The sequence below is a fragment of the Mollisia scopiformis genome (assembly GCF_001500285.1).
Source record: "Mollisia scopiformis unplaced genomic scaffold LY89scaffold_34, whole genome shotgun sequence".
Taxonomy (NCBI): domain Eukaryota; kingdom Fungi; phylum Ascomycota; class Leotiomycetes; order Helotiales; family Mollisiaceae; genus Mollisia; species Mollisia scopiformis.
The window spans coordinates 252,978-277,437 of NW_017263614.1; the positions used below are offsets into that span (position 1 = coordinate 252,978).

General features: G+C 48.2%; 10 protein-coding genes across 10 annotated transcripts; 4 read left to right on the forward strand and 6 right to left on the reverse strand.

The window, feature by feature from the left end:
• Positions 1-1,180: 1,180 nt before the first annotated feature.
• On the reverse strand, positions 1,181-5,001 carry LY89DRAFT_789271 (uncharacterized protein; the record flags this gene model as incomplete). Its single annotated transcript, XM_018223234.1, has 6 exons — positions 1,181-1,426; positions 1,598-2,805; positions 2,858-2,954; positions 3,042-3,769; positions 3,907-4,686; positions 4,905-5,001. The coding sequence occupies 6 exons, from the start codon at positions 4,999-5,001 to the stop codon at positions 1,181-1,183; spliced, it is 3,156 nt and encodes a 1,051-aa protein (XP_018062370.1).
• Positions 5,002-5,667: 666 nt separating this feature from the next.
• LY89DRAFT_347738 (uncharacterized protein) lies at positions 5,668-6,515 on the reverse strand. The gene has a single exon (XM_018206898.1). It carries the CDS (start codon positions 6,344-6,346, stop codon positions 5,876-5,878), a length of 471 nt encoding a protein of 156 aa, XP_018062371.1. The 5' UTR covers positions 6,347-6,515; the 3' UTR covers positions 5,668-5,875.
• A 1,008-nt stretch (positions 6,516-7,523) lies between these two features.
• Positions 7,524-9,496, forward strand: LY89DRAFT_677343 (uncharacterized protein; the record flags this gene model as incomplete). Its single annotated transcript, XM_018213674.1, has 2 exons — positions 7,524-8,805; positions 8,916-9,496. The coding sequence occupies 2 exons, from the start codon at positions 7,524-7,526 to the stop codon at positions 9,494-9,496; spliced, it is 1,863 nt and encodes a 620-aa protein (XP_018062372.1).
• Positions 9,497-9,871: 375 nt separating this feature from the next.
• Positions 9,872-11,512, reverse strand: LY89DRAFT_691326 (Thioesterase/thiol ester dehydrase-isomerase). The gene is made up of 4 exons (XM_018216284.1): positions 10,904-11,512; positions 10,805-10,853; positions 10,339-10,753; positions 9,872-10,286 (listed from the first exon to the last, which is right to left on the reverse strand). The coding sequence occupies exons 1-4, from the start codon at positions 11,021-11,023 to the stop codon at positions 9,941-9,943; spliced, it is 930 nt and encodes a 309-aa protein (XP_018062373.1). The 5' UTR covers positions 11,024-11,512; the 3' UTR covers positions 9,872-9,940.
• Positions 11,209-12,535, forward strand: LY89DRAFT_765453 (DUF1768-domain-containing protein). The gene has a single exon (XM_018221670.1). It carries the CDS (start codon positions 11,610-11,612, stop codon positions 12,336-12,338), a length of 729 nt encoding a protein of 242 aa, XP_018062374.1. The 5' UTR covers positions 11,209-11,609; the 3' UTR covers positions 12,339-12,535.
• Positions 12,509-13,985, reverse strand: LY89DRAFT_347798 (cyclin-like protein). The gene is made up of 2 exons (XM_018206899.1): positions 13,169-13,985; positions 12,509-13,110 (listed from the first exon to the last, which is right to left on the reverse strand). Exons 1-2 carry the CDS (start codon positions 13,848-13,850, stop codon positions 12,734-12,736), a joined length of 1,059 nt encoding a protein of 352 aa, XP_018062375.1. The 5' UTR covers positions 13,851-13,985; the 3' UTR covers positions 12,509-12,733.
• Positions 13,986-14,609: 624 nt separating this feature from the next.
• Positions 14,610-16,478, forward strand: LY89DRAFT_691327 (26S protease regulatory subunit 6A). Its single transcript, XM_018216285.1, has 3 exons — positions 14,610-14,998; positions 15,058-15,473; positions 15,522-16,478. The coding sequence occupies exons 1-3, from the start codon at positions 14,688-14,690 to the stop codon at positions 16,175-16,177; spliced, it is 1,383 nt and encodes a 460-aa protein (XP_018062376.1). The 5' UTR covers positions 14,610-14,687; the 3' UTR covers positions 16,178-16,478.
• On the reverse strand, positions 16,473-17,358 carry LY89DRAFT_789277 (uncharacterized protein; the record flags this gene model as incomplete). The annotated part of the gene is made up of 2 exons (XM_018223235.1): positions 16,473-17,143; positions 17,199-17,358. The coding sequence occupies 2 exons, from the start codon at positions 17,356-17,358 to the stop codon at positions 16,473-16,475; spliced, it is 831 nt and encodes a 276-aa protein (XP_018062377.1).
• Positions 17,359-18,005: 647 nt separating this feature from the next.
• On the forward strand, positions 18,006-18,936 carry LY89DRAFT_691329 (uncharacterized protein). Its single transcript, XM_018216286.1, has 3 exons — positions 18,006-18,068; positions 18,116-18,200; positions 18,331-18,936. Exons 1-3 carry the CDS (start codon positions 18,042-18,044, stop codon positions 18,591-18,593), a joined length of 375 nt encoding a protein of 124 aa, XP_018062378.1. The 5' UTR covers positions 18,006-18,041; the 3' UTR covers positions 18,594-18,936.
• A 2,064-nt stretch (positions 18,937-21,000) lies between these two features.
• On the reverse strand, positions 21,001-24,059 carry LY89DRAFT_348229 (kinase-like protein). Its single transcript, XM_018206902.1, has 2 exons — positions 22,627-24,059; positions 21,001-22,576 (listed from the first exon to the last, which is right to left on the reverse strand). The coding sequence occupies exons 1-2, from the start codon at positions 23,895-23,897 to the stop codon at positions 21,124-21,126; spliced, it is 2,724 nt and encodes a 907-aa protein (XP_018062379.1). The 5' UTR covers positions 23,898-24,059; the 3' UTR covers positions 21,001-21,123.
• Positions 24,060-24,460: the final 401 nt, after the last annotated feature.

Below are 24,460 nucleotides of genomic sequence, written 5' to 3' on the forward strand. Positions count from 1 at the left end.
CCAGGTAGCGTCTTTGAGACTTAGATATAATTCCAGTAAGGATTCCTTAATAAATATCATCGCATTTCCAACACTTCTACCCCCCTGCTTGATATGGTGACATGAGCCTACCATATATCGAGCATTACATTCGATTGGTGTTGCCAAAGACCACTTATTAGGTGGGCACACTGCGAAACTCAATAACATTAGCTCTGTTGTAGATAGGCTCCACTGTACTGGAGCAGGTTCCAAGCTTGGCAATAAACAATATCAGTGGCAGTTAATCGTGGGAGGACATAGAAAAATAAACAAAATCTAAACAAATGTAATGAACCTCATGCGATCAAGTACTCAGTACATCCTCCCCTTATTCCACAATGAAGTTGTCAGATGTGAGAACTTTGCACGTCAAACACACGCCACGAAGCCATAGGCTAAAAAACTTGTCAAAGACTCAAGCTTCTACTTGTTAACGAAAGTCCCACTGGATCAAACAATCATCTCGATCCCAAATGTCTAAATGTGCATCAGAGATCAATCACCGAATAGGTACGCTGCAAGAAGTAAACCTAGATCTCTACATCATCTCCAGAACTCAAAAAAGTGAAGTCCATGGGAACGTCACGTGGAGGTAAAGGGATACCTAGGTGCCTGGAACGATCCGCCATTCATGAACAACATCGGCCTTAAATTTCTCAATGTAGTGAAATTCCGGCTTGGTCAAGGGTCCGTGGTAGGTTCCATATCCCTATCTCATTTTTAAAGCCTAAGGACTAGCTTCGATATTACATGAGACAGTCGAGACAATGAGTTAGTAAAAACAGACCCACAACCCAATCGAGTTCCTGATTCAAAACAGTTCCAAGAAGCCTTACTACGCTCGCACCTATTCTTCTGCACCATGCAATGTTTTATACTCTTTTTGTATTGAGTTGTGAATAATTGAAAGGAAATGGAAGATCATCCTTCGATATGCTGCCAATCCACATTCGCCTGCTTTGTGTTCCACAATCCCAACTTGGAGAATGCTACCCCAACCCTCTCTATATTTGCCCTCACGCCAAGTCTCCGCAGCACCAGAAATCCCTGCTAGACTTCAATACTCGCTAATAACATATCAAAACTCCAGCTCTTTGGCAGATCTCCTAGCGCCTCCCATTCCACGAATCGAACCTGCACATCATAATAGTCCCAAAAATCATACCTCGCTCTTAACCTTGAACCAACCTCCCTTTTCCCAGTTTCCCGCACCATAGAGCAAAATTTCCCTTGTCTTCTCATCCTCAACTGCAATAAGAATAGCTTCCAACCTCTTGAAATCAATTGGCTTTAAGATCCAGCCATCGAAGCCGATCTCGACATACTCGTGAACACGTTGTTCAGACAAAGAGGCCGAGACTGCGATGATTGGGATACGTGCATACGGTACGACACGCGGGGAGAGCTAGATGGATGAGGCTTCTTCCTTCTCGAGTTCTCGGATGAGACGTGTGGCTTCTATTCCATCTACGAGTGGCATCTGGAAGTGGTTAGAGAAAGGGATAAATCAAGTACATGTTGATTTCCAGCATCTGCCAAAGCTAAGGAAGAGAAGTATAGCTAAAAGAAGACTTACTTGAATGTCCATAAGAATAAAATCAAACTCGTGCGGACTGCTTTTAAAGGCATCAACACAGGCCTTCCCGTCGACAGCTATCCGTACCGAGTGTCCTCTTCTCTTTAATCGAGTCTCCAGCAGCCGACTATTCAAAGGGTTGTCTTCTGCGACCAGGACGTTAAATTTGGGTCTGTCGTTGTTGACTGGAGATATTGGGAACGGATATCGATCTGTGGCTGTTCCTGGAGATACAGGGCTCGTCGCAGTGTCAATTACAGAAGCTTGTGTTAAGCTTGAGGACGCGCTGCCGGAAGTCTTAGGTGTCTTTGATGATTGCGGACCTGAAGTTGGAGTTGGTAAAGCAATATCTTCTGAAAACTGCTTTCGAGAAAAATCCCCCGAAAGTGCTTTTCGGAAGGGAATCGTGATTGATACGTTCGTCCCTTTTCCTTGCCCCTCCGAAGACATACTGATCTGGCCAGTCTGGAGCCTCACGAACCTTGCAACCGTAGCCAGACCCAAGCCAATCTGTGGCCCCATCTTCTTTTCAGGGAGAATCTGCTCACCGGTCTGGGTCTTCTCTTCTCCTTCTTCGTCTAGAATCTGCTCAAAATCTTTGAAAATACCATCCAGTTGACTTTCCGAAAGCCCTATACCATTATCCGTGAAGGATATCTTGATAACTGAGTTTGCTTCGGTAGTTTGAACGTGTTCCAAGCCAATGCTTATCTCCCCATTTACAGTACTCTGAAGCGAATTAGAGAGCAAATTAGAAGCAACTTGTCTGAGAGCGCCAGGGTCGCATCTCACTAGCTGAGGAACAGCCTTGTCATCTTCCAGTTTGATCCGCAGATCCCTCCTTACTGATTCGTCCTTGAAAGTTGCAATGACTTCGGAGAGCATAGATCTCAGATCAACATTGTCTTCGTGAACCTGGAAGTCAGCTCCCTCGGCTTCAGTCAAATGCAATAGATCATTGACGACAAATAATAATGATTTTGACGCCTGCAGTGACCGTTGCAGATGAAATCTTGCCCTCTCGTCAAGCTCCTCTTCGAGAGCTACCTTGAGATAGTTGATGATGCTATTTAGTGGCGTTCTGACCTCGTGTCTCGCATTTCGAATAAGTAGACGGGTCATTCGGTTTCTCTGGACAGTGGCTTCCTTCTGTCGCCAGACCTCGATGAATCGTCCGTAGAGTGTAGTTAGGACGGCCGCAGATTCAACTGAGATGATCAAGTAAGAATCAAGGAATCAACCATCGATCTACTAACTAACCTTCGTCTACAGTCCATTCTCTACTAGTGCCAACGACTGTTTCGCTCCACCGTTTGAAACTGCTTCTTGGTTCCAAATAGTCGGTTCCAGCAACCACCTGTTTGTGGTATGGTTGCCCGCCCACTTGATTTCCTTCAGCTTGCCTTTCCGAAAGAATACGAGGAAATCACTACCAGATATTGACAAAGGAATAAGAAATCATGGAGAATCCAGGAGCGTAGTGTAGATCAGGCAAGTCCTTTCCAATAGCGTGTGAGTAGTAGATCAAAGGCTGGGCTCTCTGTCGAATGTATTGTAGCAGTACGATAGCCTCACTATTAGAGAAGAGGTTGCCTATGGTTCTAGCTTCGCCTTTGATGACTAGGAAGCCGAAGTCCGCCCCGAACATGTTAAGGAGGTCGGTAGTTGAGCTGGTGATGTACGTAAAAGGCGAGGATTTTGGAGGAGCATTGGACAGGGGCCGTCGAGCTTCTATTCTAGAAGAATATATGAGCTTCTGGATGTTGCTGCTAGCAACATTGCCAAGTCCTCGACATATCTCTCTTGTAGCCAACGAGACATGTATACCGGACGCTGGCCCATAATTGTGGCAGCTAATAAGTCCCCAAAGCTTGTTGTCGGCTATTAGCGAAATCGACATGCTGGCTTGCACACCCATGTTTGCTAGATATTTGAGATGGATAGGGCTCATCGCCCTGAGATAGGAATGTTGCAGATTCAGAGGTGTCTTCGAGTCGTCAAATGTCCGACAGATGAGCCGAGCAGTGGGTTCTTCTCGGTTATAGAGCATTCGTATTGTATTTATCATGTAGAGTTCACGGGCTTGCTTTGGAATATCGGCTGCTGGAAAGTGGAGACCCCTATACAAGTCTTTAGACGCGCGCGGATCAACATATTCGCCTACAACAGCACCTGGTGACGTGTTAGCACATTTGACTTGAAATTATGAGGCAAGTCGAGTATATTGAGCAAGACACGCTGGGAGTGAATTGGGCTCCAGGTTGATTTGAAAATAGTAGTGTGACACTTGAGGGTTCCATAGAGCATACCTGCTGTTGTGTCATCGAATTGATATATCATCACTCTGTGGAAACCGGTAAGGTCATGAACTAAACCAACGATGGCATCTCCGAGGACTTTCAAATCAGGTGCTGACGATAATTGAGCCTGTATTTCCAGAAGGATCTGGAAAGAATCCACCAGAGTCAATTGTCGTGCGCTCGATCGTGCGATTTGTAGGCTATGAAGTGGTTTACTTCGACGGGTCCTGGGTAGAAGCAGTTCGTCATCGGTAGCTTCATTATGAATGATCTGAATTGGTTCGGGTGGGAAACCGCTGTTTGGCATTTGTTCCGGCAAAATGAAGTCTCTGTCCAGCTCAAACTCGCAAACGATAAGATCGGACTCTTTGTTGAGGTGCATGGCACAGAACAAGCGTCTTGAAGCTCCGTCGAGAGGTGACAGCGAGATCGAGAAAACATCTGGATCGCTGCGCGATGTGTCTGCGTAGAAGGCGCGAGCACGAATAATGAACTCAGTCTTCTCCGGTGGGGTCAGAAAATCAGTGAAACATCGTTGTTGGAATAGTGCATCTGGTTCGATTCCAGTGACGCTTTGCGTGTTCTCACTAACAATGCGAATAACGAAGAAGTCAGCCTCCGTCGCACCGATAGATCCTTTCACTGGTGGTGGCAGAGGATGTCGTCGGGTTGTTGTCACCGCCAGGGACGTAGGTAAACCTGTTTGTGTAGTACCGCTCGCCCTCGGTATGCTGCGATTCTGATAGTTTGGCAACAGATACTGACGGAGCTGCGAGTTCTTGCTTGGATCTTAAAGGTAGGTCAGACGTCAAGACCGGTTGCGTTGTGCTGTGAAGAGGGGTCGCAACTTCCCCAACACTCTCTGGTTGAGATTGCCTTCGCTCTACCTATTGATTAGCCTTTCCCCTCGAGAGGGAAAGGGAAGGTCCAACTTGGCTAACCTCATTCTAGTTGATTTCTACTCGGAATCTGGATTCGAATAGGAAAGACTCTCTCGATACGATTACTTTCGGGTTGTGCAACGGCTGTTGCTCCTGCCGTCAGCCCTTTTGCCGTCGCAAATTCAGTCGTGAGCTCTGACTGATCCGTCTCTTGAGATGCCATCACGATCACTGATATGAAAGTAAGTGAGCACAAGACATGAGCTGTTCGTTCATTCGGGACAAAGAGGGTTTAGCCAAGTCAGTAGCTGGGTGTTAGTCAAAACCCCTGCATGGATCTAGCGTGAGCTGTGCGGCTGGCGGTCTCGCAGGCGAGAGAGCTTGAAAATCAGTGTCTCACGGAGATACTCTTGTCCGTCAGATGGGTATTATATGTCGACAGCGAAGTAGGAAGAACTGCAGAGGGGTCGAAGTGGTTGAGGAAGGAAGACAGCAGTGTCGATTCATTGCTGTACCTGTACTCCATACGGTAGTGGGGAGGCATGGCAATGTCTTCCCTAGGCTAAACTGGCAGAGAATCTTACGGGTTTCCCAGATCGCCGATCCAACAATCATAAGTAGACTAGCGCAGCAGCAATGCCATGCATATTCTCAGGGTATCAGAAGCGGTGGCTCGGTCTAGACCATCACCTTGCCATGTCTGTTTGAACATGAATACATGGAGCATGCTCTCGCAAGATCTGGCAATGCAAGCCACTCTTAAGCAGTCACCATGCATAGCAAGGCGAGCATCGAAACACTTAGTTCAAAACAGAAGCGATTTCCCCATGTCAAGAAGCCACAGAGAAAGACAATAGAGAACATCGACCAATCCTGGGCAAGCGGAGATGCTTTCCTTCCACTTCCAATAGCAAATCTCCCGAGCGCATGCTGAGCCCCTGGTAGCACTTGAATGGGCTGAGAAAAGTGACGAGACGGGGGTATATGACCCGTTGTGGGAGAGAGCCACGTCCGCAATACGGATTACGGACAACTCTCTGCGGCACAACTCGAACTATTGCGGATCGAGGATGAATTGCTTAAGCTCATATTTGTGTTCAGGAAGCGCACTCTTGTGGCCGGTCTGCAGTGGCATCAGCAGAAGCAGAGCGAGCCCTTTGCCCCACTGCAGCACGGGAGTGCTCGCTTTGTCTGGACTCCAAAGATAAGGTTTGCAGGCCGACCTGACAGTGCAAAGTCTCAAGTCTGGAAGGAATTCCTTCGACGTTGACATGGGCAGCTTGTGATTGGGTTGGAGCAGATGGCCTCGACGTGAAGGTTGCACGTGACGGAGAAATCAGGCCATTTTTGAGCCCAGGCCGCCTAGCGCAGAAGCAGCTACCCAAGCGTTCTATTTGAAGTGTCTCGGTCCGGCACTCAGCTCTGATGAGTAATCGCCTAGAGCGGAAAGGAGGAAAGAACAGAAAGCAAAGGAGAAGTGAAGGCAAGGAAGATGCCAAGAAAAGTGGAGTGAAGTCTGCTGAACGGAAAATCAATATGCCGGCCAAGGGAAAATAGAACATCTTCATTTTGTCTACCTCTGAAAATCTCCTATGCTCTGAGGGCTAATCGGATCCTTTAAACAATACTTATCGATCTTGTTATTGGATTTACATGAGGGCAAAGTTAAAAATGGACAGAGTACACTATAGAGCGACCGATGTGTTTGCGGTGGTCGTCAACTCCAAAAGCATTTGACAATGAGAACAGTAATAGCATAATGCAAAGACAAAGGCAATACGAACAAAACAGGAAAATGTATTGGATCGGGTGCGCCTGCGCTACAGGTATATAAGTATGGTTTAGAACTCACACATCACCTTTGCGAGCGACTATTGCCAAGACCGTGCTCGCTCGGCGACGCATATTATCGAACTCGAGCCAAAATTGAAATCGAGCAGAGTCGGAGGAACTGGAGAAGGATGTAGGTACGCATATACACACACATATATATATTATTAGTAAGTCCGCCATGGCTCAATTGAGAGCTCATTAATCCAGGCCAAGTAAACCAACCATGGCCTACTTCGACGTCATCAGCGCCCATTTCGTCATAACCACGCCACGCTCTTGTATTTTGTTGTGTGAAGTAGGTATCCGATCAGATCAACCTGCCTTAACCATCACCATCGCATGTCGTACCCCCGCCTATCATGCATGCATGCCTACGATTTAAGGCCTTACGTACTGATGCTAACCCTTTTCGTCAGCTACTCAACGGACTCCCTAACCTTATTTTCACCTCAACTGTCACTACTCATGTCTCTATCTGTTCAGTCACATCGTCACCAAAGTTTGCGCCGTTGCTGAAGCTTCGATCATATTTCGACGTCTGACACAAGCACACAGTACTGTACCGAGGCAAGCGCCACTGCTGCGTTCGTACGGAGGTACCTATGCATAGGTACCTATTGTTACTAGATTGCAAGTAGCAATTCTTGTTACAGCAATCACCGTCTGCGAACTTTCAATTCCGCTTTGTTGTAAACAATGCACATTGCTGTTTTCATTCAGCGCCTCTTTGTTCGCGCTCCAAATTCGAGGAATGTTTGTTTGCGCCCCAATCTCAAGTCCTCTGCGAGACAAAGGAGTCATTGTAAAGTATTTCAAAGATTATCATGCTGCGCTACAAATGCTTTTCTACCTTCAACCAACACTTTCTTATAATTTCAAATTGCGATTTTTGCTGATCACTCTATATCGATTATGTCTTTCGCTGCAGCAACCACTGCAACAGGGCAACAACCTGAGGAAGTCCCTCTCACTGACGAAGAACTTGGCTGGCAATCTGATACCTGGAATCGGAATGAGCAGAGACTTAGAGTGAGGTTTCGAGATGCCTTAGGGGCATCGGATGCAGAGGCCAGGATACAACGAATATTGCGTGAAGTCCCAACCATGGAACTACCCGCAAACTTTGACGTTGGCACCGCGCTCGAAGAAGAAAGAGCAGAGCAGTTCGCCAGAGCAGGGCCATTCGCCAGAGGGAGTCTATTGCCAGTGGCCGCAATGAGGACAGCAATCACTCGTATATTAAACAACCTGGACAGCGACAGGTTCCGACACCTTGATATATGGCAAGCCGTTTTCGAGCGCACTGGAAATCCAGCCACATTCAGAGTGATCCTTGAAAAGGAGAGAATTGAATATGAAACCAGCGCCACTAGTCCGTGGGGTGACGAAGCTGCCACCGAGGAGATTAAGGACCAACGGCGAGAAATCTTGCAAGGGAGACTCCGGTCCCTTTTACTACAAGGTTCCAACGACCAAATAGAGGCCGTCCAGCAATCAGAGGGTTTCTTGCTGGAAGATGATACAGCAGGGCGAGGGCCATTCTTTGTGTTGATGGCAACCTTTCGGACCCAGTATCGACTAATACAACGACGTCAGCAATTTGCAGACGATGTCAGACAACTCGGTACAGCTGTAATAGCACGCAGACAAGGGGTCAATCCTGAACAGACTGAAGCAGCTCGACGTGCCCTTCTTGAGCAAAATCGCCTGGCCCTGTTAGCAACTCAAGCCCAGGCAGCTGCAAGGGAAGCAGCTCGTATAGCCCGAGAAGCTCGTGAGCGCGAAGAAGCTCGTGTGGCCGAGCAAGCTCGTGTAGCCAGAGAAGCTCTGCTTGAAGCAGCTCGGATTGAAGAGGAAAATCGAGTGGAAGCAGCGCGTGTGGCAGAAGAGGCTCGGGTTGAAGCAGCTCGCCAAGCCGCCCTGGATGCAGCTAGTCAAACCGAAGCGGAGCGCCTGGCTGCTGAAGCACAGCTGGCTGAAGAACGTATCCGATTACAACCAGCTCCTGATGCCCGAACAACGGATGGCGGTCGTACGCGTTTCCAGCAGCTTCAAGCACGGAGAGCAGCTGAAAGGGCAGTTGCTCGCGCAGCTGAAAGACGACAAGTAGCTGAACCAGTCGAAGAAGTAGCTGTGGACGGACCTGTACTTGAAGAGCAGCGAACATGGGAATCGATATTTGCTCCGCGTAGAAGTCAGTATTCCTCCAACCGGACAATTATTTGCTGGACATATCCAATTTCCTACTTTCAAATCTTCGTATTGCTTATGAGCAAGATAGAATCGTGCTGACACTACTAATAGGCACAATTATCGTCTCTGGTTTCCCAGCAGTGGGAAAAACCACCTTCTCTGACCTGCAGGAGCAGGCGCAATTGGTAGAAAGATTTCCCGGTCATGTATTCCACGACTTGAGCGTAGAGCCTTTTGCCCTAAATATCCTGCAAAACGGTCCCAACAGAAGCTGGCCAGCAAACTATGTTGCTGCTATTGAAGAGCTCAAGGAGGAAGCAAAGAAGGACAAAAGTCGCAACCCTCAGTGTCATGTGATCTTTATCTCCACCCCAGACGACGCCATTATTCAAGCTCTAAACCAAGCCTCGATATATCCCGATTTCTTATATCCCCAACCTGGACTCAAGCTAGAATACAGCGACCGTTTCAACACCCAGATCGCGGCCGGCGATCGAAGAGTGGAATCCGCGGGCCCGATCATTGCCAACTGGCTGAGATTCTTGACCTTGTATTCGGAAAACCAACCTTTGGCATCGAAAAAGTATGTCCTGCAGAGGGGTCAATATCTCGGGGATGTGATCGACGCTATCCTTTCGCGTCACTTACGAAACGACCAGGCAGAATGTAAGTTGTCATACTTGTCTAGCTAGCAAGAAGGCCGAGAAGCTAACCAGCCTCGATGTGTATAGGGCAAAGGTCGCTCCGTTCTTGTTCTTTTATTGGATTGTCCATCCTTTCGATTGTCACTGTGCTCGTATTGCTTTTCGTGTTCTTTCCTTCAAGTGGCCCCATTCTCTTGCCATCAAGTGAGCTGTAATACTTGTTATATACACACAATTTGTGCTCACCAGGAGCACTTGCTAGGTTAGGGTTAGAACTTAGAAGATTTCCTTTGGTGTTATTATCTGGGTTTCAAACGAAAAGGGTTGATTAATTCATTCCCTTTCTTGTAGCCACGAATCACATCAGTGCGCGTTATGCAGCAAAGAATAGTGTTTGCTTATGCAAAAATAAACATAAATCATCATTCATTTGATATCAAACTTCCCCTCCATATGTGCCACCAAACCGGAAACATCCCCCATTTTCAAAGTCTACAGTTTACTCTTCGCTCCACCAACACACTTCATCAATGCCCGTCCATTGCTCAAACACACCTTCCCACCCACAACCTTAGTCACGAATCTAATCTCCTCCCACTCCCCCTTCATCTCCCCCGTTCTCCAAATATCCGTAACAAGCTTATCGCCCGGCTTAACAGGACTAGCAAACCTCGCCTGAAACTCCCTAATATTTTTCGGATCGCTCCCACCCAGCGCCTTCAGCAATCCATGAGCAGCAAAATTCCAACTCGAAAGTCCATGCATAATAGTACCACCAAACCCCATCTTCTGTCCCGGCTCGGGCGTCGCATGAAGAGGATTATAATCCCCATTCAACCTGCACTTCTCATCAGCACCTCGCTCTCCCAGAACCAAGAAAATCCACATACCGATACAACAAAGCACTCTCCGCCGTCGTCTGATGACTCACCACAACATCCGCCTCCCTCCCCTTCGGCGGCGGGAAATTCTCCGTCGCCGGCCCCTTCGGACCTCCCCAATTCCCCTGTCCTACAAAAAAAGCACTGCCGACCGCTCGCGCGTAGCTCTCGCCTGTCGCTTTATCCACGATATCCTGCTGGGTTTCGACGACGGAGCCGGCTTTGCCCTTGTCGTAGACGCCGATGACCTTGGAGCGCAGCTCGAAGGTGCGGCCGGCGGAGGTGGGGGGCAGGGGCTTGAGGAAGGTCATCAGGCGTTGGCCGTCGACGACGCGGCGGGCGTCGAATTTGGGGACGTTGGGGATGGGGGTGCTGGCTTGGGCGGCGTAGAAGTCGATTATGTCTTGGTGGGTGAGTTTGAATGCTTGAAGAAGTCAGTAAGTGGTTCGGTATGGTGTGGGAGGATGGAATGTACGTAAGATGATGGGGTAGGTTGGGAAGACGGCGAAGTTGGGATGGAGTTCCTGGTTCTTTTTAGATTGATGTTGAAGATGGGGGCAAGGGGCAGACGTACGTAGAGGAAATGTAGTTCATCTGCTGTGCATCCAATCGAGTTGGCAAAGAGCAGAACATCTCTCTTCAGCCAAGAGACTTCCTTGACGGGATACTCGAAACCTGCACCCGGACCAGACATTTTGGTTGTGATAATGTTTGAATCTGTTGCTTGAGAAAACTTTAGAGGATTTGATGAATATTATAGACAATCGGGAGAGTTGCAGAGAACAATGGGGTAAAGAGCAAGAGAGAAGAGGGATGTCGTTGAAGCTTCCCCAGCTCTAGTCCCCCACATTTTCGGTTGTCAGATTTCCAACGCCTCGGCATCAGCGGCATCCCTGTTTCTAATCAATCAACCTGACTTCGGAGCTTCAACACGGCAACCACTTTCCATCACATACCCCTTCTCGACTCCTATCATGAGATTGCAAAAGTTTGTATCTCGATAGTACCGAGATACTGGTACGGTTCCCTTTTGAGTCACCGTAACAGTGACACCGCGCGTGCCTGAAGTCACACCTGCAGCACGCCGGAGGCTGAGACGACCGGTGGCTTGCACAGCATGAAGGCTGAGGACTATATCAATTGGCTGCCAAGACTGCACCTTCCCATGAAATGTAACGGCCCATAGAGTTCGTCCCGGTGAAGAGTCATCAGGCCTCTACATATTGCTATATATTACTCCCTTTTCATCACTAATTCTCAGCTATTCTCTCACGACTTTGATGATCAGAGAACCCGCAGCTATGGCCTCAACAATACCTCAAGTTGAGACAGATGAGCCCATCTACTTCTGGCGCGAACACAGCTCACCCCACGGCTACATGTCCCAATGGTACCACTCCCCCTTCACCTGTCCCTCCACAACCACAACCTACAAAACGGCCGAACAATACATGATGCACCGCAAAGCGCTGCTCTTCTCGGACCCCACCATCGCTGCTCAAATCCTGACAACCACTTCCCCCAAAGCCCAGAAAGCGCTGGGACGGAAAGTAAAGAATTTTGAGCAGAAGGTGTGGGAAGAGGAACGGGAACGCATTGTGGAGGAGGGGACGTGGTTGAAGTTTCGGTATGGGGTGGATAGGGGGGAATTGGAGGGCGAGGGGGTTAGTTTGAGGGAGAGGTTGGTGGGGACGGGGGAGAGGGAGTTGGTGGAGGCGAGTCCGATGGATAGGATTTGGGGGATTGGGTTTACGGAGAAGAGGGCGGGTGAGATGAGAGATAAGTGGGGGATGAATCTTCTGGGCAAGGCGTTGATGAAGGTTAGGGAGAGATTGAGGGCTGAGGAAGTGGGGGATGGAGAAGAGGATGTTAAGAAGGATGGCGAGAAAGAGGTGGAAAAGGCTCCCGAGTTTCGGGCTGGGAAGGATAACGAAGTAAAGGAAAATGATCATCATGGTCAAGATGAAGAAGAGAGACCGAAAAAGAGAACAAGGAGTGGCAAAGTCTGAGTGATGAGGGCTCGTTCGACAAGTTTCTCTATCATACTAACTGTTGATGGTGTCACATAGATTGATCACATTCAAGAATGCTATTGATGATTGTCTTGTATTGGTCTATTAAATCCTAATAACAAGCAATCGTGCCATCAACTGATGACTATTCTTCCGCTGAATATCTCAAGAGAGTAATCTCAACTTGCTCGAGAGGTCATTAGCCATCATGACAAGAACACCTCAGTTCAGTCTCGTCCTGCTAAATCAATGCAATGAATGATCAGGCCGCAAAGCAACGATCAAAACGCAGTGTCAGAAGCAGAATCGCAGATAGATGTAGACCAACAATAATCCCCAGTCGTCGTACGTCATGTATGAATCGACCGAGTCAGGCATATGGTATCACCCATTCAGCCAACTGGGAGATCAGCCTTGTTGCCCTTGCCATCAGCAATCCACTCATCCTCAATCAATCTGTCTCGCTCTTGATACAAGTGCTTGTATGCAGTACGGATGGTACCATCACTGACACCAGCGACGAGAGAGATTTCCTTCGGCGTCTTTGGCTTGCCAAGTAGGTATGAGGCCATGTAGATGCATGCGGCAGCAACGGACAGAGGAGAGCGACCAGCGAGGTCACCAACGGTTGACATCTTATCAGCGAGTCCTTGCGAGACCTTGACGAAGATTTGACGATTAAGACCAAGTTGACTGCAATAACGGACGCACAGGTCGCTGGCACCGGTAGAGGTAGTGGTTTGATATGTCTCTGCAGATGGAAGCGCGCCTTTGTAGATAGACTGTTAATATCAAATAAAAATGGATAGCACTCTCAAGTAACTTACCAGGACCACCTGCCAAAGCACCCTTAGCACTGTCTGCCGCAAAGAACTTCTCCAAAGACTTGAAAGTTCGGCCAATATCCTTCTTCGAAACTTTGGTCAATGCGTAGATCTCTCTGAAAGTACGGGGAACTTTGCACTGGCGGCAAGCAATGAAGATACAGCCGGCAATGATAGCCTCTTGAGCTTTGCCTTTGAATGCCTTGGCGTCTTCGACCAGCTTGAAGAGGTGCTTGGCGGTGTCAGAAACATTCTTAGGGATATTAACGGCGTCGCAATGAGCACCGATCTCCTTGTATGCAGCCAGAAGGACCTTGCTAGCCTTGTCAGTGGAAGATTTGCCTTGAGCGCGGAGCAGGTCGCGGCTGCGAGCACTGCCATCCCCGAAAGCGATCGTGGTTTGAAGTTGAGAACCATTGAGAAGGGGATTTGCGCCATCACCAACACGGGATGGGTCATCGTTGCCTTGATCATCGTTGGAGAAGGTACGCCATTCAGAGCGAGTGTCGACGATGCGATCACCGAGGACCAAGCCACAGGAAGCACAGACCATATCACCAGAAGAGAACTCTTCGACGAGATTAGGAGGATCTTCTCTACAGTCCTTGCAGATCAGGGACATGTTCAGATTCTCGCTCCATTCTGTCGCACCGCCCTTCTCAGGGAAAGCGTTCGGGGCAAGCATCTTTGGCTGATACGGCTTTGCGCGGTAGATATTGTCAAGTTCGTTGAAGACCGGGCGCTTGCTGGCCTTTCGACGCACTTGTTTGCGCTTCTTCGATACAGCAGATCGGTGTCGAATGTCCCTGGTTGGCTTTTCGCAGAGAAGGGTAGTGGTAAGCTTGCGAAAGAGTGGGGAATGCGTTTTGGCGGTATTGACTGGAAACGCCTGAGGTGATGTAGGTCGCCGATTATTCGACGGCCGGACGGAATCAGGATTTGATCGGAGCCTTTATCACGAGGAGCAAGTTGTAAAGATCGCGCGTTCGAGATGTCCGAGAGAACCTAGCTGATCTGATCGCTCGAGGATTGTAGGCCGATAATATGAAGTCGGAGTCGGGATGGGGTGTAGAAGATGGGTGGCGAGTGGAATGTAGTCGAAGAGAATTGCGCTGCTGCCGCTGACGATTGAATTCTTCTCAGAACGATGAACCAGTGAAGGCGTCTGTGAAAAATTTCGTGTCGTTGAAGTTGTCGTACTGTCGTTGTAGAAAGATGACCGGCAACTTTGAAGTTTGAAGCGACAGTTCGATTTTCTTCGTGGGCGAGAGCGAAGGTGAAAGGATGAAGATTCATGAGGGTTGAAGGTGAGCATTTGTAAATGCCTGGCCTTTAGCGGCTGACTAATTATAATCACGTGCTACGTACGCGCAGTTCTGGGCTGCCTTCGCGCTAGGACATGGAAGCTCCAAGTGCTTCGAAGCTCTGCTGAATCAACAATCTACTTTTGTGACAAAGACGAAGCGATTCCCTTCCTATCTCGACCTATCCGCCGTTCGCTTTGAACCACACACCTTCAATAATGTCTACGTTAGAAGATCTCGATGATCTCGAGCGTGAGCAGAAGGAAGACAAGAAGGATGACGGCGACAAGGAGAAGAAGCCAAACCAAAATGGCGATGCGGAGATGAAGGACGCAGAGCCAGAGGAGAAAGAAGAAGACCCAATAGATGAGGAGATCTACAGCCTAAGCACACAAGATATCCTCACGCGGAGACGGCTGTTGGAGAATGATTCACGAATTATGAAGAGCGAATTCCAGCGTCTTTCACATGAGAAGGCTGCGATGGGCGAGAAGATCAAGGACAACCTGGATAAGATTGAGAACAACAGGTATGGGATTGGAGATGCTATGACAAGTTGTTTTGATGGTGTGGCTTACATCCAAACAGACAACTACCGTACCTTGTTGGTAATGTCGTTGAACTGCTCGATCTCGACCCAACCGCCGAATCACAGGAAGAAGGTGCTAATATTGATCTGGATGCTACACGAGTTGGAAAGTCAGCCGTGATTAAGACTTCTACCAGACAAACCATCTTCCTTCCCTTGATTGGTCTGGTGGACCCCGAGAAGCTGAAGCCCGGAGATCTGATCGGTGTAAACAAGGACTCATACCTGGTATTGGACACATTACCTGCAGAATATGACAGCAGAGTGAAGGCAATGGAGGTTGATGAGAAGCCAACGGAGAAGTACACAGATGTTGGAGGATTGGATAAGCAGATTGAGGAATTGGTTGAGGCTATCGTTTGGCCAATGAAGGAGGCTGAGCGGTTCAAGAAGATTGGCATCAAGGCTCCCAAGGGTATGTCCATTTCTTCTATCAGACCTATAACCTTGCTAAACTGAATAGGTGCATTGATGTACGGCCCTCCTGGTACCGGAAAGACCCTGTTAGCACGAGCCTGCGCTGCCCAAACCGACGCCACCTTCCTAAAGCTTGCCGGACCACAACTTGTACAAATGTTCATTGGTGATGGTGCTAAACTCGTACGAGACTGCTTCGCCCTTGCAAAAGAGAAGGCTCCAGCGATCATTTTCATCGATGAGTTGGACGCCGTAGGAACCAAGCGTTTCGACAGTGAGAAGAGTGGAGACAGAGAAGTGCAGAGAACTATGTTGGAGCTTCTCAATCAACTGGATGGTTTTGCTTCGGATGATCGTATTAAGGTCCTTGCTGCTACAAACAGAGTCGACGTTCTCGATCCTGCTCTACTCCGTTCCGGACGTCTAGACAGAAAGATCGAATTCCCTCTTCCCAACGAAGAAGCACGAGCTCAGATCTTGAAGATTCACAGCAGAAAGATGACGGTCGACGATGCAGTCAACTGGCCAGAGTTGGCACGAAGTACGGATGAGTTTGGTGGTGCACAATTGAAGGCTGTCTGCGTGGAGGCGGGTATGATTGCATTGAGAATGGGGAAGAACAAGATCAGTCACGAGCATTATGTTGATGCTATTGCAGAGGTCCAGGCTAAGAAGAAGGACACTGTCAATTTCTACGCATAATGGGAGGTCTGGCTTGTACGAGGATAGGGAGTTTGGCATGGCTTGCATATTGAGCCCTGTATTCATAGACATATCATGGACAACTTTCATGGACGAACTTCAACTCCATTGAGAACGTTGTTGATGAGAATTTGATTTAATACGCTGTGGAGAGTTTTCCTTAATTCCCCATCACGGACTCATCTTCTTGCTCGCTGATACCCTACTCTGCAAAGATCCAATTCCGTACACGGGGACAATTCCAATTCCCACCAGCCCTTTGCAGCTTTCCTGCCCACGAATGCGTCGTAAATGTCTATGGGTAGCTTCTGGATATTGGCCATCTGGGCTCTCGTTTAAGTCCAGGCCATCCCAGTTCATGAGGTCTGGGTGCAGTAAGTGCCCCATACCAGCTCTCCTGCCACTTCCGCAATAATTCTGGTGTGAAGTTTGGTAGATCCTCAGTGCGTTCAAACCGAATAAACACTCGACCTTGGATCTCGTCTCGGTCAGGATGAGGCCTAAGAAGAGCTTTGAGGCGTGCTAAATCTTGGCTGCTGTAGACCTGGTTGTGCTCAGTTATTCGAACTTCGATGATAATATCAAGTTCTCTCAGCCTCTTGAATCGCCGCAGCAATTGCAAGACGGCGTACATGTCACCTTCATTTTGACTTGCTTCGGCAACTTGCTTTTCCATCCGATCCACTTGGAGCCTCTGGTTTGGGCTGAGCCAAGTATCGTTAGTGAGCTCGATATCTACCCAGTCGTCGTATTCTGGCGCCACCATAGGGAACATTCCTCCATATGCTATAAGCTCGACCTTGGTAGCATTGAAGTCTATCGGCTGTGGCTTCTTGAAAAAGTTGCCTTGGTGGCTTTGTCTATACACCACGACGAAATCCTCCGGCCCCATCAAACCGCCGCCTCTTCTACGGTAGAAGCCCGCAAGAGTGCATATATGCTCGTCTGGCGATCTGATTTTTTCGACTTGTAATTCAGCGTCAGCATTACTCAACCAGCAATGAATCTAGATTAGACTCACGAGAAGCTTTATTGTTCTGCCAGGGAGGGGGGAATTTCTCATCGTCCGTGAGAGGAATCCACAATCGCTTTGGCCCCCAAGGCCGCTTTGCCCAGGATTCTTTGATCTTATACTTCATCCCATTGACCGACCTGCGGATGACTGAACTTTTTTCTGGCATCTCGAAGTCCGATTTGGAGCAAGGCTCGAATTCGAGTGAAATTGCAAAGGAGCAATTGGTGAAAGATACAGTACGAGCAACAACCAATAATTGAAGCGTAAGAGAACGACTATTGGGTTTTGTATGACAATATTGATGATTTGAAAATATGAAGATGACAGGGTAGAAAAGAAATAGCAGGATTTATTCAATCATGGCTGAACCTGTTCGTGCCTCCCTCTTGCTACTTTTCTCTTGAGGAAGTCGCATTGTAAAGTGTACCTTGAAACATCGTCACAAAGATCGAAACCCAATTCGATCATGAAGCTCAAGACAGAGTAAGAGATAGTCACTTCATAAGGCATTTGAATGTTGGAATAACTTTTGACAATGATGCTTCGGAGGAACTTTGTTCGAAACGTAAGATGGAAAGGCCAGGAAACTTTGACGGATCGCATTGAATATACTATCATATAGCCAATATTGATGACTACCAAAGCTGGATGATGCTAACGGAGAACCAGAATATTCAGAGAAGAGGGAAGCAAGGAGGAGAAGATAATGTCGGAGTAGGTAATATTGAGAATCACGTGCCGGTAGACTAGACCCGAAAGAGATCGTCGGTGCAAGAACCTCGAAAATGCAACCCGAATCTCATCAACGACCTCCTCAATATCCCAATTGACACCACCACAGTCGTCACCATGTTCACACAAACTCTCCGAGCTTCGGTATATACTGTTCACAGCTTCTAACCGAGCTTTACTGACAATTGCAGCGTTCCTCGATCGCCCGTGTCGCGAGACAACAAGCTTCCGTCGTGTCAAGACGCACCTTCATCACTCCTACGGCAGTTCGTCAAGGTTCGTGAATCGCCCAGCTTTACTCTGGCACTCTCCTTGCTTCAGCATTCGCGGTCAGCGCATATGCAGCTCTGGTTCTGTAGCGTACTGAGTGCTTTCATTACCCCGGAGCTAACATACCTCGTTCCAGCGGATCTCGTCCAAGACCTCTATCTCAAGGAGCTGAAAAACTACAAAGCCCCAGCCGTCAAAGCCAACGATTCCGAAGGTCACGTCCAAAAATTCAGTGCACCAAAGCCACCCAAGTCTCCCGAAGAGGCCGACATCGCGAACGAGTTGAAGGCTTACGAAGCTTCGACTGTTGACATTGAGGGACAAGCGGAAGGGGGTGCTGTTGCGCAGGATGCTGATTGGTTTGAGGATGAGCCAGAGGAGGAGGCTGCTCATCACTAGATGCAGAGTTGGGGATGCATGGTTGAGGGCATAAAATGGAGGATGCGAAGACAGGATGATCTTGTGTGTATAGCATAACTTAGAGAGAATGGGAGCTTGTACAGTGAAAGACTTGGATCAGCACTCCTGCTTTCTCGAGAGTGCATATCCACAGGTCAAAAGGTTCGAAAAGTCAGACCCGTTTGCTGGATACATTTCGGTCTCGATTGGCCAATACTTGGAGGCGGCTAGAAGTACATGCATTGAGAAGCTTGTCTTTCTGCTCTCAGTGGGGCAACTGCCACTTTGAGTTCTCAGAGTGTTACAAGTACATCAGTACCACATTGTCTGTCCTAAATTTGCGTTCCAGTGAAAAGCTTGTATTTGCAATGCTTGAGTATGTTGTTTCCTTTGGCAATTCTGTAGTATTTGTCTTCAGGTGGAGACGTATAATACTTTGTACCATATCTGTTGCAACGCTTTCTTGGTGTTTTTCGCTAGTGTTCTGGATCTTCCTTGTCTTGAATTATGTACCCTTGGTCATTTGGAAGCATCTAATACTTGACAGAGTTCCAGGCCAGGACTGAGCTGATATCTTGATGCCAGATTCTGCACCTTCTTCGGCCATCTATGCCTTGTTATTGTCTCCTCGGAATCAAAACTTTATAACCTATTGAACCTGGGACGCTTGGTCACGTTAAATTGAGTATTCAAAGTATATCTACCCTGCTGAAAACAATTGAAATAATCCATATTCCTAGGAATACACTCAAAATCATAGTCAATCCAACGCAACTCAAAACTGAAGCTCTGTGCTGTTAGATTTCTTATTTCCGATTGTATTTTTACAACCTTGACATGCATTTACTCCTTCAAACAAGCTCTTGCCCTTTCAAATTTTAAAATTCTAACAGCGTTGAGCTACTTAAGGACGTGCGACTTTCGTCGATTGACTCAATTTTGGCAATACAAGGACCGGCATCGAAGCCACTGCCTCCCAGCATGTGCCCAAACGGAAGGTACAGGTAATTTCAACAACATAGTTTTCATTGCCAATATCCCCAAACTCAAAAACAAACCCTCGTACAACAGTATTCTTACAACCCAGTTAGCACCTCTTCCTTAGTCCCAAGCCCAAACAATAGCTTCAGCAAAGAATTCATGCTCGACACCGGCATACCTTCTTCACATCATCTATATCCTTCAATTGAGATGTGTTCGAAATTAACAAAGCCATTCAAACTCAACATGCCCTCTATCCAAACCTCAAACACCATCACTAGCAAAATCCCGATAACCGAGTCTTCAGCTATCTAAACGCGATTTGAGAATCTATTAATCGTTCCTTCAACCTAAACACCCACAGCAGCGAAAACCTCCCAAACCCGACCAGACATCCAGACACTTACTGAGTTGTTATGCGTCGCTTCTTTTTACCTACCTTGAATAAGAATAAGATTTCAGGGAACAGAGAAGTGAGAATATATATTATACACTCTCCACTAGGATATGTGGATATGGAGAACTCCCATTATATCCTCTACCAGACTGCCCTTCACATCTCCAATCTCCTGTCCTGTCTTTCACAAACACGTGACACCACCCCCTTCGGCCCCAACCCGAACGAGCCGCATTCCTCCCGACCCATCCCCTTTTCCTCCCCGAAATCACCCGTTGCTCTCGGCTCCCACCGCTTACCCATATCCTCCTCATCCTCACTCATCGTAAACCAACCACTCACCACCCTGTCCTCTCACACCCTCTCCCGGTTCGGACGTCGCGACGGCACGGCTCCTGCACATTTCACCTAAAACGAAAAAAAGGCACATGAGAACTCGTCATCATGATTACATTATCATGCTTGCTACTATGCTATCATCGATCGAAATCTCGATGACGGGGTTTGTGAATTCTAAGTACAGATCCTCCCTGCCTTCCTTGCAGTATTAGCACGAGGAGGAGAGACAAATATACAGCGAGAATGCATGCATCGTCGTTTCCGTGTGTGTGTATCCCTCGCTGTACCATATAGAATGAGTAAGACAGACTTATGCTCGTCTCCGAGAAGAAGTTCATCAGTCAGTCCACGCAGAACATTTCATGTACCTGCTGCGCTGCATTTGCCATATATAGCCATTTCGCATCATGATGAAAAGACGCAATCCCCAATGCAACCCATCCCATAAGACATCGTATGTCATATTTCGTGTGCATGTCATACTTTCCACCCAGTAGATAGATGCCGTGACCAGACTGCGAAGAATGGAAAACAAGAGCTCCTGCTCTGGCAATTTCGTACCACCCATATCCACAGGTCAAGGCAAGCCGAGTGACAATGATGAGAGAAACCGACCCAGATCATTCATCCATTGCCCTTCGTGATTGTCCAATTTGACCTCCCGCCCACCCAATTCATTCATTCCGCGCATTCAGATGACATGAAGACCAGACTCCACCCAATGCAAAAAGACAAATTCGACTCCGGCCCGATGCGTACTATGTAAAGAGGATCATATCAAGCGCAAGAAAACATGATTCGGTCTGTTGCAATTTACATGTCGAAATGTTCGCCGTTGAACATGCTGCTATCTTCGTTGGTGTTGGTTTTGACAATGCCGCTCATTCTGTCGCCACGGTGCTTGCCAGAAACATCAAATGGGTCCTCCCAGTCTTGGTCTCGCTTCTCATCTTCATCCATATCGTCAAACTCTTCCTTGACACTGGCTCCCATATGCTCATCCATAGCACTCTCGTCAACGAACGTGAAACCTTTGAAGTTGGCTTGCATGCCAGGCGATAGAGGTGTGGAAGTTGCAACGCCAGCTGCCAAGGCTGCTGCGCGAGCATTAAGTGATGATGCGCCATTGAGAGCATTGGTGAACTCAGGATCGAAGTTTGAAACGTCGATTTCAGACTTCAACTTTGGCTTGAATGGAGGAGTGATCAACTTCTTAGTCAATGCCTCCCAATCGATGTCAGCGAAGAATGGATGTCGCTTCAACTCCTCTGCATCATCGGTTGCTCCAAGTCGGTGCTTTGGATTCCTGTTCAGAAGACCCTTGACGAAGTTTCGGCCCTCGGTGGTCAAAGTATCTCTAGGAAATCTGACCTTTCCGAAGGCGATGTTCTTGTACATCTGTTGGGTATCTTCAGCGTAGAACGGGCTCCAGCCGCAGCACATCTCAAATACAAGAACACCCAAGGACCAGAAATCAACCATCTTCGTGTAACCGGCTTCATCCAGAAGAACTTCAGGTGCCAAGTACTCGGTCGTGCCACAGAACGTATTTGTGGTTGCGTTGTTGGTCAAGTTTGCCTTTGAAAGGCCAAAATCGCACAATGCAATGTGACCATTGGCGTCCAAGAGAATATTCTCGGGCTTCAAGTCGCGGTAGACAATGTCGTGCATATGAAGATGTTGAAGAGCAAGAATAAGCTCAGCAATATAGAACTTCGCACGCTTCTCGTCAAATCGTCCTTCCTTCTGCAAATGCCAGAACAGCTCTCCACCAGACATGAAATCTGTGACCAGGTATAGATCTGTTGGTGTTTGGAAGGAGAATTTGAGTCCAACGATGAAGGGTGAGTCGGCCATAGCTGTTCGAACCATGATGTTTCTCTCTCCAACAGTGTGTGCGACTTCCTTCTTCTGAACAATAACCTTCTTCTGGAGGACCTTCATGGCGTATATTCTCTTCGTATCCTTCTTTCTGACCTGGTAAACCTGACCAAATGTGCCCTTGCCAATAAGCTTCAAGATTTGGAAGTCCTCTGGTCCATAATGCTTCTTCTCGGTTCGTTGGAAGGTGATCTCTACATGGATCTCACCAGGATGGCCATTGTCGGTGTTATCTTTGCCTCGTAGTTGAAACCATCCCGAGAGGGGCGAATTCTCAGTCTCTGAGATATTGGCTTCCAAATCAACGTGACCAAGGAATTCTTCGGCGGCGCTACTTCTATCATAGATGGTGATGTTGACACGAGAATCAGATCCAACCACATCACTAGAGAAAGTCAGTATTACCATCAACAACCTTTGTTTCTGAAAACTTACAAGACGGCCTCGGTGTCCCATTTTGGATTCGTCATAGATTTTCGGCCTTTGATCTTGAAATCACGATAGTCAGAAAGACTAGTGTTGCTACTCTGTCGACTCTTCATGGGAATTGCCATTGGTCGTCCTGAATCGCTGCCAGATCGCATGATGGGGATTCCTCCAATAGCTGGGCTGCTAGTCGCATCTTCGTTGTCGTCATTATCCTCAGGTAAAGGTCCCTTGGATACCAACTCGTTTCTCTGGAACACAGCCACCACGTACGGGTCTCTGCTCTTTCGCAAACCTCGGGCTTCGGAGATCTTCACTGTCAGCTTTCCTTTTGGCGCCGGTGCAGGTGCACCGGTCGATCCCGACGATGCTGATGTAGTATGCGTAGATTCCGTAGCAGTCTTCCCGTTCTGTCCATTCGAACTATTCGCGCCGTTCGCCGGGTCTGATCCACCGCTCGCATCGGATTTGACGGTTTGGTTGGACAATGCGCGTGTTGGAGTGGGAGGGATACTCTTTTTACGCGGAGCGTCATCTGTTAGCTTCTTGAGTCGATCAACTGATGGAGACTCGTGAAATTCAGAACTCAGACGAGAACGTGAAGGGGTAGTTGGTGGAGAGCGATCGCTGGGGTTAGAGAAATGAGCAGCATGAACATTTGATGCCGTCACAACACTTGAGAGAGGATTCATCAAGGAGGCTCTGCGAGCGCTTGACGGAATTGATTCCGAAAGTCTCTTGTGATGTGCGGGAGATGAAGAAGCAGTGGTCTTTGCACTTTCTTTCTCATCTTCAGAGCCTGAATCGCTCAATTTTAATTTGTGTAGTGATGGTGGCTGGGAAACGGGTGGTGTCGGGTATGGATGCAGGCCACTTGTCGGGGTGTTCTTCGGTGCAAGAGACTCTGCACGCTCACTATCCGTGGGCGGCTGAGCAATTGGGTCTTTATCGTGGGAGTCACTCGCAGGCTCATTGTGAGAGTCTGGCGTGACTGACGACAGCACCTGATCACCCTCGGTTTCTTCCCGCCGGTGAAAAGGAAGGGGAGTTTGAGCTTCACTCTCCAGAGCAGGGGTTTCAAGGACACCAGAATTTGGACTTTGAGAAGAACCAGCACCAACCTGTCCAAAGTAACTGTGCATAATGCCAGGTAACCGCTTGTCTGAGGGATCAGGCTGTGGAGTAGCGACACCGGAGCGGGGGGTATCGGAAGCGTAGCTATCGTTCCCATCGTCCTCAGTTCTGCGAAAAACATCAGTAAGAGACATCATGAAGCGCATCGCTAGGATGGTCAAGTAGTGTCTGGAGGCATGAGGTATTTAACAAAAAGGGAAGGAAAAAATGCAAGGTGTAGAAAAATTGAGCAGCATAGAGAGCGCAACAGGTGCAGGGTAGGGGGTGTGTCAATGCTCGATAATCAAAAAAATTCTTTCTTTCTCGGTGCAAAAGTGCAAGAAAAAAGCCCAAAGGGACGATTTCTAGTGTGCCCCAAATTGAGACGCGCCAGTCACCGATTGCCGCTTCGATAAGCAGCCTGTGGGAAGGGTGGAAGGGGTAGGAAGTGCGGTGCGGCCGACCCCTCGTCACTACTTTTGACGTTGGGTTCAGTATTGCTTGCATGCATGGCATGTGCAAGAGACATGAAGAACCGCCGCATCGCAGAAATGAAAGTGAACGGGTGGCAGAGGGAGGCAGAGCACAACAATCGTGACCCCGTCACCAGAACCGGGCCAGGTGGGCAGCGGCTCTGGGATGGGATGAAGGGAAGGAAGGAAGGCTTCTAGAAGAGCCAATATGCCTTTGTCCACCCTGCGAAACTGAACTGAAGGAAACGGGGATTCTG